General features: G+C 40.5%; 1 protein-coding gene across 2 annotated transcripts; it reads right to left on the bottom strand.

Moving 5' to 3' along the window:
- Window positions 1-38: 38 nt before the first annotated feature.
- Window positions 39-16,646, bottom strand: Frg1 (FSHD region gene 1). 2 transcript variants are annotated; one of them, XM_050147256.1, is made up of 9 exons: window positions 16,425-16,646; window positions 13,994-14,064; window positions 11,824-11,949; window positions 11,058-11,115; window positions 7,694-7,808; window positions 2,827-2,931; window positions 1,946-2,037; window positions 1,380-1,490; window positions 39-182 (listed from the first exon to the last, which is right to left on the bottom strand). In XM_050147256.1, the coding sequence occupies exons 1-9, from the start codon at window positions 16,484-16,486 to the stop codon at window positions 146-148; spliced, it is 777 nt and encodes a 258-aa protein (XP_050003213.1). In that variant the 5' UTR covers window positions 16,487-16,646; the 3' UTR covers window positions 39-145. The 2 variants fall into 2 exon arrangements, with proteins under 2 accessions (XP_050003213.1, XP_050003214.1); XM_050147257.1 differs by lacking the exon at window positions 39-182 and adding an exon at window positions 189-1,191.
- Window positions 16,647-17,773: the final 1,127 nt, after the last annotated feature.

Below are 17,773 nucleotides of genomic sequence, written 5' to 3'. Positions count from 1 at the left end.
AAGATAATAAATTAAGCTGTAATTTTGAAAGTACTCAAGAAATCTGTAAAAGCAGAGTTACACTGAATATTTTTATTCAGGATAAAAACAAACAAATACCTCCCCCCCCCAACAAAAAAATCAAAGCAACATAAAAACGTCTCTGTCACTTGCAGTATCGGTCAGCTTTCAATTTGGCTCTCCTGTTTAAGACACAAAGAACAATGAATGTAAAACATACCATATAGAGTCAATTGCTACCAACTAGAAAACTCAAGCCTGGAAACTGTATTAAACAGTCATATTAAAAGATTTCATTAAGGCTTTACCTTTCAACTTTCTCTAGTCTTATGAAACTTATTTTGTAATAGTCAACAGAGGTGGCTTAAGGGCTTTTTCAGGTCACAAGGGACACAGCAGTCATTCATGAGCTTAAGCCTGCCCTCAGCTTCTATTGGGCAACGATGGTGCATTTTTTTTTTAAACTGGTTTTAAAGTTGCTAAACAAACAGCTTACTCTATTTTAGAGTTCACAGTCTGATTATATTTTATGTCCTTTTGACTTCTTAAAACCACACACATATTTTTCAACAACAATAAAAATTTCTCCCATTAACTGAGTTCACCTTTACCAACCATTTAACACGAAGTATGCAATTAAGTATTATTTTATCAGATAGTGGGAAGGCTTAAGAGTGATTTACAACAGGAGGCTTTATGACTGACAGGAGATTATCAGATTCCTTTTCAGTTTGGCACTCTATTGATAGACTGCTCTAAGCCCGCAGTTAACTTCCCTGCCTGTTTTTCCAGGTAGTAAGTGTAGGCTGTTACTTATTTAAATGAAAATAAACTGGAACAAATATCAATAATGTGTTATAAATATCTTGCACACTGCTGAATCTAACCTTACTAAAACAGGTTCAATTTCCCTTACTAAACTTTTAGTCTGGATACAAACTCATACATTGAATCTCAGCTTTAGGAACCTCTACTATACAAAAAGAACACAGAATCTTGGTATTACTCAAGCAACGTTCTAGCTCTGTTCCCAATCTTGAGGGAAGACGATGGGAAGCAAACTTATGAGAGGCAAGCACAGTAACGGCCACACCTGGAGACAGCCTGGAGGCTGCACGGTAATCACTACAATATGGAAATGACCTGGTGGTTCAGTGACTTTATGAAACAGTTTGAGATGAACCTGAAAAGCTAAAAAGAATTTAAGAATTTACATTCTGGCTATAATTTAGAAATTTGTTTTTAGCACACTTTCCCCAGTCTTATGTCTTTAGGTAATATTACCATATAAATTAGAGAAGACAGAAATCCTAAAACGACAGCAATGTAAGAACATACTACCTTTGAAAACTGCTGAAATTATGCAAACATGCAATTACCTGTCCAGAAGAGTCTCATGCAAAAACCCATCTTTCCGAGCCTTTTTAAGAATTTTACTATCTTCTTTGCTTATTTTGAGTTTGTGGTCTTGGAAGCTCTGAAATTTCTTTCTGTGAAGAAGATCTCTCATTGAAAAAACAAACCTCAAACTTTTATTGTGTTCCCTTACCAAATTCCAAATACTATTAAAAGTTTTCCCCACTCATTTGTTTAACAAACCTAATTATATTTCTTTAAAAATTGAAAGTTTTTCTATTACAAAGGTTATTTCTTATGCTCTATCAAAGGGGCTGTCACTTGGCCAGCCCTGCACAGCTTCCGTCTAAGGATGTTGGCTGGTTGTAGCCCTCATTTCTGGAACATGAATGGCCCCTGGGTGGCGTGACAGTAACTCTATTAGAGGAAAGGAGAGCTGACTAACCCAGGTGTCTTTAGCTTGAAGCACTCAGCTCTTTGCTCTGTCCTTGAGTTCCCATTACTGGCTCTTCTGTCCTTCAGGTACTTTGCTATCAGGGGTCCTGAGAAACTCTACTGTCAGATTGGAGTCTGAAGGGAGAATACATACACATAGTTGATTTCACACTGCTTCACATTTCCTTTGTCTTCTTCTGGGATGTCATCTTTTTTCTTGGTTTCCCTTTCAGCACAAGATCTAATCTAGATATTGATGAGAACCCAATAGGTTACACATATATCTTCCTCTCCTCACTTGCTAGGCAAAAGCACTCTAAGTGATTTCTTACTCAAGCAAAGAAAACAATGAACTTAGCAATAAGATTTAGGAAAAGACAAGCTCAAGATATATGATGTGCTTCGTACACATGTATCACTTACAGAATCAGCTGGAATCACATATAAGTTTAAACAAGGTTTCATCAGATTCCATTTAGCTACCTGATGATCCTGGAAGTTTATTGATGATGACATATAGTCATGTTGTTTGAGGACAAAAGCCAGGAGACAATCTACATTTCAATTTATAAGAGACTACTTGAATAAAGTAAGGAAGAGCCCTAAAACATAACACTATGAAGGTGAGGAGGGCAAGACATTTGATACAGATTTACAGGGACAGGAATCTTTAGGATACAACAGAAAACAGGGAAGGTGTTTATATAAGACAGTACAGCAAGCAACAACAGTAAAACCAAATGAAGCAAACGACGGAGGAAAGGTAGGGACAGGGCAGGATGGGAATAGGTAAGCAGTGCAGGTGGGAGACACAAGGCTTTGTAAGCTTTCACTTTGAAACCTTCCATGCTATGAGAACATATTATCTATCTTAAACATTAAGTATCAGGAGAGCTGCAGAGAAGCTCTGACCATTGGTTTCTCACCTGCATGGCACAAACACGGCACCCCTGGACATGTGATAGTTAGAGCACATGGAAAGAGACAGTCGGGGCTGTCCATGCTTCATCACTACAGCCTGGAGGAGGTGCTTACCTTTATCATTTCTTCTTCTCCTGCCGTTTTATTCTTTGCTTCTATATCACCTGCCTCATTACATCTAATAAAGCAGCTATTTGAGGCCAATAAAGCCATTTTCCCCTAAATAAAACAAAAAAATAAGAAAACAAGCTATGAATACTTATAGAAATCATAAGTCATTTACCTAATTTAAAAATTTCTCCCCAATTATAAAATCAAAAAGAATTTAGAGAAATCCTGCAAAATACAAAAGCATTACAGAAGGGAAACCAAAATCACCCCAAATCTTGATAGTTAAATATTATCACACTAAACCCTGCATTACCTTTTACTTTCTTCTATCAGGACATTAATTAATTAATAAAATTAATTTCTTTAATTCCTATCTCTGAAGATACAACTCAATAGTTAAGTTAAAATTTATCTTTAAGGAAAATAAAACTTATGAATAATATACAAGAATTTATTGAAATACTGGTATTCCAAGTGCAATTTCTTTTTCTCCATAATTAAAAGCCTTTGGCTTAGAGGGAATTCTATGTAGAATGACATACTTTTAGGGATCAAATGTTTATGATTATACTGATGTCTATTAAATAAAACCTCAAAAACTAATTTTCTTGTGGATCTGAATGTGAATTATAGTTAAGTTCTCCTAATAATTGTAAATTTTAACTATAATTTTTATTTGGACGATTCTTGTAGAAAACTTTGAATATCAGGAGAACAATTCACAAATACAATAATTACAGAATAACCCTGAAACACCCAGTTAAAACAGCATGAATCCCATGGATTCTGTTTGGTGTCTTAGTCAAGGCGGCAGGACTCCCCTGTATGCAGCCACACCCTCTACAGAATCCACTTGTGCTGTGGGTAACTGCTTCTGCAGTTTAACCTGCTGTCTCAGGGCTTTTAAGTCTTTTGTTTGAATTATAAGAATGGAAAGTGTCTTCCTAAGAGTAAAGTGAAATAAATGGTCTTGTAGTCTGTCATCTTGACCTATGATATACTGGTCTTCCTATTAGTATAATTTTTATTGTATTTTTAAGTTAGTTATTGTGCATGTACGATGTTTGCATGTGTGTACATGTGTCATAGTGTGTGCGCAGAGGTCAGAGGACAGCTTTGTTGAGTCAGTGCTCTCCTTCCACCTTCATGTGGGTTCTGATAATCAGGCTGTCAGTGCTGAGCAACCTCACAGGCCCTGGTAGAACTGTTATTAACCAGTCCTGGAAAAAAGCGATAAAGACCATCCAAACTAGACAGAAGGAGAATAGCGCAGAAAATGCCAGAGTGCAAAATACATGATAAATAATTACTATTGTTCTTTGTCTCAGCTCCAACTCCCACAGCCATCCCCTCGGAAACCCACATCTACCAAGGAAGCAAGTAGGTAACCTTCAGACTTTATTCTCTCTTTTCTCCTCCAAATCCAATCCCCCAGTCTCATCCTCAGCTCTGGGGCAGAACAACTGTTGTGGCCTTTCCTTCCTCACTGTCCTATTCCCAGGGGATAGGTGCACATCCAGGCAGCACATTGCTTTCCTTCCTCCTGTGGGAGCCCTTAACCCCTCACTTCCATCCTCACTTCCAAGTATTGCTCCCAATAGCTAGAAATACAGTCCACCTGGAGCTCCAATTGGCCACACTTGGCATGATCTGAGAAGCATTCCCTACCAGGAAACCCACAGCCACCATACTCTGCTAAGAACCAGAGAGGGCAACAGAAACCTAGGGACTAACTGAACACTCACCCAACAAAGACAAGACCAGATATTAACATCTAGAAATACAATCATCCCAAACCCAAAGAGATGACCAGACACCCAAGTAAACACACACCAACAGCCAGGACAGAATGTCTGCAGCAGAGCTCAGCAACCTTACCTCCAAGGGCCCCTAGAAATGCAGTATCGCTGAAAGATAAGACAGCGACTTCAAAATAGTCTTTATGAATATGTTAGAGGTCCTAAAAGAGGAAATGGATATATCCACTAAAGAAATACATGAAAACATCAAGTAGTGGAAGGAAATAAAAACAAGAAAGTGGAAACAGAATATAGAAAATCCAAACTGAGAGAGAACTGGAACTCGAACAGAATCCTCGGAGGCAAGCCTCCCCAACAGAGTACAAGAGATGGAGGAGTGGGTCTCAGGCGCTGAAGACAGGGTAGAAGAAATGCACACCTTGGTCAAAGAAAATGTTAACTCTAAAAGAAAAAAAATCCACATACAAAACTTCAGGTACTCTGGGACTCTATGAACAGACCAATCTACAACTAATAGGGACAGAGGAAGGAAAAGAAACCTAGGTCAAAGGCACAGAAAATATTTTCAATAAAATCATACGAGTAAATTTCCCCAAGTGCCTATCGAGGTAGAGAATGCATACAAAACACCAAATGAAGTGATCAGAAAATAAATTCCTCATGTCACATAATAATGAAAACACTAAATGTACAGAACAAAGAAAGACTATTAAAAACTGCAAGGGGAAAAGACCAAATAACATATAAGCAGACATATTAGAATAACATCATGTTTTCAATGGAGTCTCTAAAAGCCAGAAGGGTCTAGTCATTTTAATATTGGACAAAACAGACTTCAAAACAAAACTAAACAGAAGAGACAGGGAAGGATACTGCATGAGAGGAAAAATCCACCAAGAAGATAATGCAATTTAAATATCTATGCACCAAACACGAAGACACCGAAGTTCACAAAAGAAACACTACTTACATTTAAAATGTTTAAGAACTTAAGACTTTTCATGACAGTGAGACACTTCTGCCCCTGGCAGCACCAGTTACTTTAAGAGGAAGGTGGGCATCGAAGAGGCTCCTTAGGGAGCTGGTTAGCCATTTGAGCAAGAAACTGTTTTTGCCTGGACTGCTTAACTAGACATGCAGGACCCACAGAGAAATTGACTGTTGAACTTGCCTAAAGGTGAGATAATCCTTCAGGGTTCCTGCTTCATGAAAGAATCTGTGAGACATTCTGCAGGATACAGAAGAAAGTGACTAAACTGTCTTTGAAATTCCTGCTTCATGGAAAAGTCTGCGGGATACTATGGGCCTGTAGACTGAAAATAGATGCCCCAATGATACAGAAGAACTATAGGTGACTGTCCAGCCAGCGAGATGTCTCTGTCAATTCCAGAGTTTTGGAAGTTGATTACTATTCACTTCCTGTTTACTTGGGTAATATTATATCCTTCTGGAGTCTTTGATGGAGTTAAAGAATTTATAGTTATGGTTTTCCTTAATTATAATAAAAGATAAAGTACATATAAATATTGTAACTGTAGTTCTTGCTTGACACCTGTTTTGTAATATGTAGTTTTCCTATGTTGAAGCTACAGCCTTCCTTTTTGTTTAAACAAAAAAGGGAAAATGGTATAAGAGGTCCTTCTGTTTGTGTGCTGCTTTTCTTGGTTAATGAATAAAGAAACTGCCTTGGACCTGTGATAGGTAAGAACTTAGGAAGGCAGCGAAGAAGGAACTGAATTCTGGGAGAAGGAAGGCAGAGTCAGAGGAAGCTGCCCTGGAGCAGCCAACAGAGTAAGACATGCTAAATCTTTGTCCAGTATGCCACTGCCATGTGGCGATATACAGATTAATAGAAATGGGTTAAATTAAAATGTAAGAGTTAGCCAATAATAAGCTAGAGCTAATGGGCCAAGTGGTGATTTAATGAATACAGTTTTTGTATGGTTATTTCAGGGCTAAGCTAGCCGGGTAGCCAGGACGAACAATAGGGCCCTCCTTGCAACATACATCTAATCAAGTTGTTGGTCACTGGGTCCTATGGGAACTTTAAGACAACTCAGGCTAGCAACACGGTTACTGATTGCTCTTGAAAAAACAATAGCAAGACCTTTATTACTGAAGACAACACCCACATAACTCAATGAACACGGGGGAGTTGAGCTGGTACCTATTTAAGAGCCTTATCTCCTGTGGATCAGTGTTCATGGTACTGGAAGGTAGTCTGGAAGCTATTAAAGGAGAAAGGTAAACGCCAACCCAGCTACAAACCCTTTTATCTACAATGGTGATCTGCCTGCAGGATACACTGGTGCAATAGTGGCACAAAGCTTGTGGGAGCAGTAAGCAACCAGTATCGGATTTGATTTCAGGCCACGCCATGAGATGTAACCAACTATACCCAATGCTGTTAGGGTGGCCAAGGAGAGTAGACAGGCCAGGCTGCTGCAATCTCAACTCGGGTCCTCAGGATGCCACACACGCTCCTGCCAAGGAGCCACCTCTCCGGCCCTGCTGCACGCTGTGCTGAATGTACACACCACTGTTGCTGAACTGAGCAGCTACTGAACTTCTCTCTTCTGGCCTGTTCTAGGTTTCTTTATAGTTTTTGATATATTACAACTGATATTTACTAAAATTCACGTATCTTTAATCAAACTTGTTTATACTGATTTTTTCTCATGAACTGAAACTTAGAGCTCTACAAAGAGTATTAATTTCAATGAAGCATGCCATGATTTACTATTTCGTACACAAACAGTCACAATATATTAGCTTCCTCTATTGCCTCTTGTCAGTCTCTAAAGGTTCTGAACCAAATTATGTGAAACTGATGTTCCCGGAACACCCTGGGATTTGCTTCTTTTCTAAAACCCCACCACTGAAATAAGACAACAAGGCCTCAATGGTGGCTGGAAACCAGAATGGGGAAGGGACTCCTTTTCGTTGCACTGTTTTGATATCGTTATAGGGTTATAATTTTTTTCAATTTAATGTATAATACTATTACAATCTACCCTTGTAGATTGTTTTGTTAATTTTAAGAGTGTGCTTTTCCTAATAATGATGTTCTCTTAAACTGGCAGGGTGTCCGTCTAGGTAATAGTACTTACATCTTGAAATACTGGTTCCCATTGCTCTCTTGGCCCAATTGCATCCGACCGCCCAACAACAAGTCCATCTGAATTTATACCAAGATATTTTCCATAGCCAGATTTCAGTGCAATCCTTCGGTTTAATAAAAAAGATAAAGTTAAAAACTGAGGGTAAGAATGTAAGTATAAAATAAAGAGTATATTATGTATCTGTGTGTATATATATGCATATACATTAATAAATCCAGACACTTTTATAGTGGACACTATATTCTCTATCTATACTCTTATATTTTGTTTTCTAATATAATTATTATACAGCAATTGTTTTCCAAATGCATTATACAGATGTATAAAAAGCACCTTTTATGCTATTACAGTCTTACTGATTTCTCTGTTACATATATAAAACTGCTGATCTGTCTTTAGAAGAGGAATGATGTGGGAGTGTCATATATCAATCTGTTGATTTCATTGGTTAATTAAATAAAGAAACTGCTTGCCCTGATAGGTTAAAACATAGGTGTGAGGAGTAAACAGGAGGAAGAGGAAGTGAGGTAAGACTCCTCAGACAGACGCGAGATAGCTCTGCTCTCTGGAGCAGAGACGCCATGCTCAGCTCTCCCGGGTAGACTCGACAGCTCTGCTCTCTGGAGCAGAGGCCAGGCTCTGCTCTCCCAGGCAGCTCCGACCCAGGATGGACGTAGGCTAGAATCTTCCTGGTAAGTGCACCTTGGGGTGCTTACACACATTATTAGAAATGGGCTAGTCCAGGTGCGAGAGTTAGCCGAGAAGAGGCTAGATATAATGGGCAAGCAGTGTTTAAAAGAATACAATTTGTGTGTTGTTATTTCGGGCATGAGCTAGCAGGTGGCTGGGGTGCTGGGGACGCAGCCCCGCCGCTCCTATTTCAACAGAGGAAGGCCCTGGATTGAAGGTTATCAACTTATGATTGTAAAATAGGGTCTTTTTTAATAGTCCAGGCTGACTCCCACCAGATGTTAAAACTTTACAGTTTGTCAACCTGCTTTCACGAAAATGCTACAACTTCGAATCTCACCTCAATTTAAGAGAGATTTTATTGAGGAGACGGGTTGTGCTCTAAGCCAGCAGATCTTAACGTTCCTAATGCTGTGACCCTTTAACACAGTTAAACACATGTTGTGGTGACCCCAACCATGAGATTATTTCGTTGTTACTTTATAACTGTAATTTAGCTACTATTATGAATAGTAATGTAAATAATATGATATGCAGGATATCTGATGTGACCCCTGTCTGTGAAAGGGTCGTTCGACCCCCAAGTTGAGAACCACTGCTCTAACCTATGCATCAAGCTAAAAAATTATTTTAATCATGTACTTTTGAAAAAGTATATCCTCGGTATGTGGCATGTGCTTTTAGTCCTTGTGCACAGGAGGCAAGACAGGTGAATCTGTGAGTTAGAGGCCACTTGGGTCTACATGACAAGTTCCAGGCCAGCCAGAAGTACATAGTGAAACCCTGTATGAAAGAGAGAGAAAAAGAGAGAGAGGGAGGGAGGAAGAGAGGGAGAAAAGAAAAATGAAGTATGTTTTCATTGTTAAATTGATCTGGGTGTCTTTGAGGGTAGGACCAGAGAGGTTTAACCGAGGAGGCAATACACACCCTGATGTGAGTGGTACCATCTTATGAACTGGGTTTCTAGAATATATGAAGTGAGGAAAAGAAGAAAGCCAGCAGCGGGCCGGCTCTCTCCCTCACTGTGCTGATACCTGGTAATATGGAGTCCTGGACACATGCGCACTCTCCTGCCTCCCTGGACTCTGTGACACATTCTCTGCCAAAACCATCCTTACCCTCTTAAACTAAAAATCGGACTATTTTTCCCTTAACTTGTTTCTTGTCAGGTCTCAGTAAGTAAGTAAGAAAAATAACCAATATACTAAAAATGCTGAAATACACAATATGGAAAAAATATTTGCACAATAGTTACTAGGAAGAAAGACATCAGCATGGCTGTATTTTCCTCTTCCACTTTAAAACTAGCTGGTGTGTGACCCCTTTCTACTGATGCCGTCAGCACTGTGAATGCTATGCAGACATACCACCAGCTAACCACTCACTGCCTGTGGAGATTGTTGCAAATACCTTCCTCACTCTCTACTGCTCATAAGATTTTTGTTTGTAATCATAAGGAAACTTACTGACTGACATTTTGTTCCTTGCTTTACTCCTAAGTCTTTCAAAGAAATATAAAAGTCATTATTTAAATGTGATTTTAGAAAACTTTTTCTGGTTTCTGATTTTTATTTGCCAATCAATTTCCGGGGATGCTGAATTGACTTCATAATCAGTTGGGGGTTGATGATAAATAAATATTATTAAGTTGCTGTAATTACTACTCCAATACTGATACTCAATTTCTCTATCTGCTACTCAAAAGCATCACTTAGCACTTTTTTACTGTAAGAACAAAAACGGTCAATTTTTTTGTGTGATCATAGAACACTGTTTAGTTTCAGCAATATTCTTTGCTTTTGCCTTCCTATCTCTTGACTTTTTTCTGAGATAGGGTGTGACTACATTCCCTAGCTGGCCTAAACTTGTAATCTTGATCCTGAGCCTCCCAAGTGTTGGGATGACAGGTGTCTGCCACCATGACCAATATGTCTCTTCTGACTGCAAATCCATATAACACAGAATCACTGGCAGGTCTTCTTTCATGCTTATTGTTAATAATAAAGCATGAGAAGCATGCTCTTTCTGATCTATTTAGCTTGGTCACTTGACATTATTAATTTTCATTTTTAAGCTCTTAATATACATGCAGACATTCCCCAAATTCCCAAAACCAGAAATCTAAAACAATTCTGATTATGAATGTTTTCTGAATACCATAAAAACCTCCTTTTCAAGCCAGGTGGTAGTGGTATACATCTTTAACCCCAGCACTTGAGAGGCAGAAGCAGGTGGATCTCTTTGAGTTCGAGGCCAGCCAGGTCTACAGAGTGAGTTTCAGGACAGCCAGGACTCCATAGAGAGACACTGTCTTTAAAAAAAAAAAAAAATAAAAAAAGAGGGAAATAATCTCCTTTTCAAAATACTGTCTTTCAATTAAAATTATGCTGACTGTATTCACCAATAGTGTAGGTTTTTTTTTTTTTTTTGATTTTTGAGACAGGGTTTCGACGTGGCTTTTTGGTTCCTGTCCTGGAACTAGCTCTTCTAGACCAGGCTGGCCGAAAAAGGGTTCCGTGTACATTATACAGCCAAGATGGCCTTGAACTCCTGGTCCTCCCGACTCTGTCTTCTATGTGCTGGTAGGAAAGGCATGCACCACAATGCATGGTTAAGTGAAGTTTAATTTTATGGCTTTTAAATACATTCAACTAAAGCTTACCTGGAATCAGACAGTTTGACAGCAGTAAACTGCTCTGGAGGACTGGGGCCCTCATCAACTACAGGGAAACAAAAATGGTAAATATATAACTTTTGCTATAAATACAGACAAAGATATTTTATGCTTTAAAAACTAGTCCCCCCTGAAATGAAAGGTAAGGATATTATGATATCTGCACATACTGTAATTATGCACCATCTATACTGTCAAGGCATGGTTACAGAGAGAATTTATGTAATTGAAGGACAGTTTGGCATGACTTATTTAGCCAGTTCCACTACACTCTCAGGTTTTAAAACACAACACATAAATAACAGTATGTGAATTCTAACTGCTTTTATTTACTCAAGGAACATCCATTCTGGCCAAGGCAGACACCCTTTTATTTTCCAATTACTGCATTCCTTGTGGTGCTTCCTTGTAGGCTAAGGAAAAGGAGAAAACATCTAAATGTCTGTTAATCATACCAGTTCTGAAGGAAGAAAAAAACTTCACACTTCTGATTCAATTAGTTTTTTCTCTTTTCTTTCCACTTACAATTGTGGGTTTTGTGTGATTTTAATGTTATTCTTTTTTCCACAGGGTTTCTGATAGTAGTCAGAAAGTTTCCAACACTTATTCTGGAAAAAGACGTTTCTTAATAACAGAAGTGAGAAAGGGAGAATGGGAGGAGCTCAGGTTGACGGCAGTCTTGCTTTGGAACATGACTCAGACTTATGCACAAACTTTGTAAGGGTCTACTTGGCAGGGTCTCCCCATCACACACCTTCTCTGTGCGGTGCTCCCAGTGTAAAAAGGCCATTGTCCAGGGCATGGATATAGGCTCCTTTATCCATCTCAATGGCAATGGTTCCTGAAATCTCCCCAAAGTTGGATACAGTCCACCAGATTCCTACAAAATAAAAAAAAAAAAAAAACCAAGGTTTAACCATTTTATTTTAGAGTTGCTCAAGGTTTTCTGTTGTTTATACTATAAAAGCCCATATTTGACGATCATAAGAATCATCACAGAGAAACCTGGTTTATTCTTCACTGACCTACTCCTAATTGTACCACCATGCATAACTCCTGTTCAATCCTTAGCACTTTACAGTGACATAATCCTGAACCTTACTCATATTTTGCCAGTTTTGCCTGAAGTTGTTTGTTTGTATGGGTGGACTCCTGTGACAAACATCACAGCCCAGGTCTCTAACATTTGCAGAGACATAAAAAGACAAGAATATGATTGGTGGTAGCACACACCTTTAATCCCAGCACTAGGGAGGCAGAGGCAGGCAGATCTCTGTGAGTTCGAGGCCTGGTCTACAAGAGCTAGTTCCAGAACAGGCTCCAAAACCAGAGAAACCCTGTCTCGAAAACCAAAACAAACAAACAAACAAAAAAACACCCACATGGAAAACCAAAAACCAAATCAAATCAAACTAAAAGACTAAGAGAATAGTTTCTCTGATTGCACACCCCATCCCACATGCTTTCCATTGGCAATGTTTAAATAAGTCCCACAGAGAGAGGCGCTTTTCAGCCAACAGCCTCTCCTTTTCCTCAGAGGATGCCTGAGACCAATACCAAATGCTACACACATGAATGCTTCCCAATACCTATAGTAAACCTTCAGGCATGCTAGGTAACTATCTTACCACTGAGCCACACCCAAGCCTACACTTAATAGTAAATAAATAATTTTAACACAGAATCTCAATAGTGAATTTCAGAAAAATAATAAATTTAACAGACTTCAAAATTTTCAGTCTCTGCCAAAGTAGAGAAGATGATACACTACGTTTAGAGATTGCCACTGCCTAAAAAGCTATCCATGGCATATTTGTGTTTTCTTCCTGGGAATTCAAGCTGCCTCCATTCAAAGGCCAGAGGTATATTTACATGTTTTATGGTTGCAGGATCACTCCAGCGCCAAGCTGTCAAAAAGCAACAGGTGCTATAAACATGGCTCACTAATGCCACCCATCACTAAGTCAATCACAGTTTTGTTTTTTTTTTTTTTTTTTTGGTGGTGGTGGAGACCCAACTCACCACTTATAGCTTAACGCTGTCTAGTGCTGTAGACACTGAGAGAGACTCTTGATAGAGGGGGCAGTTATGGAGTTAGGGTGAAACCTAGTGCTAGGGAAATTTCCAGGAATCCACAAGGACGACCCCAGCTAAGACTCCTAGCAATAATGGAGAGGGTGCCTGAACTGGCCTCCCCTGTAAAAAGATTGATGACCACTCCAATTGTCACCAGAGAACCTTCATACAGGAACTGATGGAAGCAGATGCAGAGATCCACAGCTAAGCACTGAGTTGAGCTCCTGGAGTCCAGTTGAAGAGCAGGAGAAGAGATCATATGAGCAAAGGGGTCAGGTTCATGATGGAAAACCCAGAGACACCCGATCTGAGCTAGTGGGAGCTCATGAACTCTGGACTGATAGCTGGGGAACCTGCATTGGACCGAATTAGGTCCTCTTTATGTGGGTGACAGTTCTGTGGGCCCACTGGCAGTGGGACCAGGATTTATCCCTAGGGCATGAACTGGTTTTTTTGGAGTCCATTCCTTATGGAGGGATAGGAGGGATAACTTGCTTAGCCTTGATGCAGCAGGGAGTGACTTGGTCCTGCCTCAATTTGATATGCCAGTCTTTGATGAATCCCATGGGAGGTTTTACCCTTTCAGGAGTGGATGGGGCATTGTGTTGTGGGAAAGTGTTGGGAGAGCGGGAGGAGGCGAAATTGTGGTTGGTATGTAAAATGGAAAAAAAAAAAAAAACCTTTTAAATAAAATAATTAAAAAAAAGGAACAACAGTGACATCTAGTGAACTTTCTAAGTGAAGGCTCTGACAAGCACCATCAGTGCTAATGAGGACAACACTTCAAATGGGACTTGAACCACAACAGATGCCAACTTTTCACACAGTAAATAACTGAAGTGGCTCACCCACAATATCAAGTTGGGTCTCCTCATCTTCTTCTCGTTTTCTCTTCTTATCTTTGCTCTTCTTCTTTTTACTATGAGAAAGAAAGGATATATATATGAGTTTGGGCATACTGATATATGTGTTAAAAATTACAAGATGAACACTCAGAAGAGCCATTCAAGTTATATACTGATTTATAGAAAAATGATTTTTTAAAAAAATTTACATATATGTGATATTTAAAACACTGAGAAGTTGATTTGCCCTGTGTTCATGTTGCTACATTTAAACAATAATATACAGCCACTTTTACTCTGCGGAAAAAAAAAAAAAAACCAACCAACCAACCAACTAATAAACAAAAACCCCTAATCTGTCAATCAATTTCCCCACTTAGGAAGATAATACTGAAGCCCAGTCCCTAGAGTTACCATCATGGACTATGAGTGACTATTACCCTTCTTCTATTGCTGAAGAACGAAAAGATGGTGCTGTCTCTGTGCTGGCTAGTGTACTGGTCACCTTACCACAAGCTAGAGTCATCTGGGCAGAGGGAACCTCAACTGAACAAACGCCCCCACCAGATTTGGCCTGTGGGCACAGGTGTAGGGACATTTCCTTGATTAATGATTGACATAGGTGGGCCTAACGCATTGTGGGCAGGTGGTCCAGAGATGTGTAAGAAAGCAGGCTGAGTAAGAAGCATTTCTCCACGGCCTCTACAATGGTTCCTGCCTCCAGATTCCTGCCCTGAGTTCCTGCCCTCTCTTTCCTGGATGATGGATCACAAGACAGAAGCTGATAAGAACCCTCTGCACCACCATGCCTTTGGTCAGGATGTTCTGTCACCCCCAACTAAGACAACCTCTTTGAAAAATATTTCTCAAAAAGCTAAATACTGAGTTACCATAAATAATACATAGGTAACTCTACTCTCATATATTTCCAAGAAAAACAAAACAACTATGCCCAGGAAAAAAAAAAAAGGAACATTAATAACATTATCACTAGTGTAAAATGTTCATCAATGAAGAAAGAACGAAATGTGCTCACACCATACAAAAAAATCATTCGGCCCCCAAACAGAAGAAATACACGGCACTACAATATGGATGCTCCCCAGAACTAAGGGAAATAAGCCAGGTATAGTGACATATGCCTGCAACCCCAGCATGTGGGAAGCTGAGGCAGTGGATTGCTGTGAGTTTCAGGCTAGTCAGGGCTATACAGCGAGACCCTGTCTCAACAACAACCTAAGTGAAAAAAAGACAAACACAAAAAGTTATATATTGTATAATCCATTGACATAAATATTCATAGTAAGCAAATTCTCATAGACTGAAAGCAGTTGACAGAAACTGGCGGGGGCGGGGGGTGGGAGCAGCGGGTATGATTATTTAATGGCTAAGGGGTTTACTTTGGAGGGGTAAAAATACTCGTCAACTAGATAGTGGTGATCTTTTAAATATACTAAAATCCACTAGCTGAATACTTTTTAAAAAGTTTATGGTATATTAATTTCAGCTCCATAAATGAAAAACACAAAGGGAGATCTTAGGGAAACAGATTATCCAAAGTACTTAGAACAAAATTTGAGCCAGACGGTGGTGGCACACACCTTTAATCCCAGCACCCTGGAGGCGGAGGCAGGCAGAGCTCTGAGTTCGAGGCCAGCCAGCTCTACAGATAGTTCCAGGGCAGTCAGGGCAACACAGAGAAGCCCTGTCTCAAAAACAGAACGAGTTCTGGAACATGGAAATGCTATACTGGTTTTTTAATAATGTTTACCTTAACTTCTTTGCATGTTAACTACAAAGCTTTCAGAAGCTGGTTCTGTTCTCCCTGTAGCTACTTAAGCAGCTGCAGGTTCAGCCAGGATAAATTCGTCACATGCCACACTCAGGCAGTTCTCGAAGGCACGACGCTCCCTAACAACTGCTGCCACCGAAACTGCTTCATCTGGGATCCCACAAAGAAGCGCTCGACTTGGCCAAATCTTCCAAAAGAAGACGGAGATACGAATGGGCAGGTGTCTTTCCCCAAAGAGCGAATTATAAAACACCACTAGCACGCCCTCACTTGGCTGTTAGGGTCTGTGCTGGCTGTCTCTTCCAATTCTCCTAGTTCTTTAACCGTCTCGAGACACAAGAAACATACAAATATCTGAGTTTTCAATAAAGGAGCAAACGAACCATCAGTCTTCGCCACTGGTGCGGTCCGCATCCGAGCCCACACCCCCATCCAAGTCCTAATCAAGCCTTGGGGATCCCAAGCATGGAGCTCACGGGCCACAGGTCTCCCCGTTTCGGGGGCTCCCCTGTCACGCACCCTCATCTCGGGGGCGTCGGGGAGGCTGTCCACGCAGCTCTGCCTCTAAATGCCATGACCGGAGTGGTCACCCCGGGAGGGGATGCGCTGGGAGCCGAGACTGCCGCCCGAGCTCAGCCTCACCTCTTGGCCTTGGTTCCCTTGAGCACGAGTTTGGTGGACTTCACATACGAGTATTCGGCCATGGTTCGGCGCGCAGAGCCGGCAGCCCCCGGCAGAGTTCCTCTAGGCCGGGAGGAGGAAGTGGAGAAGGACGGAGAACCGCAGTAAACGATGGGAGATGAGAGCGTCCCTCAGGAATACCCCGCCTTCAACTCAACGCTATAAAAAAAAAAAAAAAATCCACTTCCTATTTACTGTGCTCGAGCCGCTACGGCGGCCGCGGAGGGTCCAACCGCGCCGGCGTGCTCCACTTCTCGCGGCGCAGTCCCGGATGTTGGGGCTTTTCCCAGCAGGCAAAGCGGACAGAGGCCGCCCCCTGGTGGACAAGAAGATCTCTAACAGCTTCCTGCTGCCCAGGCTGCAAAGAACGGGCTGGGATTTGATGAGACAAATGTTGAAATTATCGAAATTGCTCGCCCACACTTTGGGCAGCGGATAAAGCCCAGTGCTCCAGGCAGCTAGCCAGGGTTGGGCCTGCGCAGAGGAACAGAGATCTGAGTGCTATGGAGGCTTGAGTCAGAGCCTTGGCCTGGGGCAACTTGGTCTAATAACTTCTGTTCCCTGGTTGTTAATTGTATTGTTTCTCTTGGAAGCTTTGAGTAATGCACAGGAAACAATAGAGAAAGACCGAAGGCGTGGTTGTTAAATGCTGATGCCTCCTCCAAGCCCTGAAGAGGCTTTAGTCTTAGCATGGAAGTCTAACGTAGTCCACCTTTCTGTGTAGGTTCTTGATCCAGCAGGGTACGTATTTCTTTCGCCTCCTCCTATCTTTCCCACGATGTCATAATTCCCATTCCAAACCACCCACCGCGTACCCAACTTCTGTATGATCTTGTTTTTTTGCTTTAAACAAAACAAAGCAGCCGTCTTTTAGTCCTGTGAAAGAAACATGGATGTCGTCATAATCAAAATGGAATGGCTTTGTCAACGCTTATAAACATAAAACTATGTATTTAGGAAGGAATTAGGTACAAGACTTTGGACTCACTAAGTTAGGATAGATATGGAGTTTTTTTCTCTGAATTTGTCAAATGCATATCGACTAGATATTGTTGATGTATTTATTGCCTGTATATATTGTATATAGTTATTGTACTTATTGTATATATTTTTATATTAGTTATAGCTCTTTTTATTTTAGGCAAAAAGGGGGAAAGTATTGGCATTTCATTTGTATTTTAATAAATAAAGCTTGCCTGAGGATCAGAAAAGTAAAACAGCCATAGTGGCCAGTCTTACAGACCAGGCAGCAATGACACAGACCTTTAATCCCAGTAACCACAATGACACACACCTTTAATCCCAGTAGC

Source organism: Alexandromys fortis, unplaced genomic scaffold (genome assembly GCF_014885135.2).
Source record: "Alexandromys fortis isolate MF-2015 unplaced genomic scaffold, M_Fortis_MF-2015_v1.1 scaffold_32, whole genome shotgun sequence".
Classification (NCBI taxonomy): domain Eukaryota; kingdom Metazoa; phylum Chordata; class Mammalia; order Rodentia; family Cricetidae; genus Alexandromys; species Alexandromys fortis.
The sequence above is the reverse complement of the archived record's forward strand: the minus strand, read 5'-3'. Positions and strand labels throughout refer to the sequence as shown.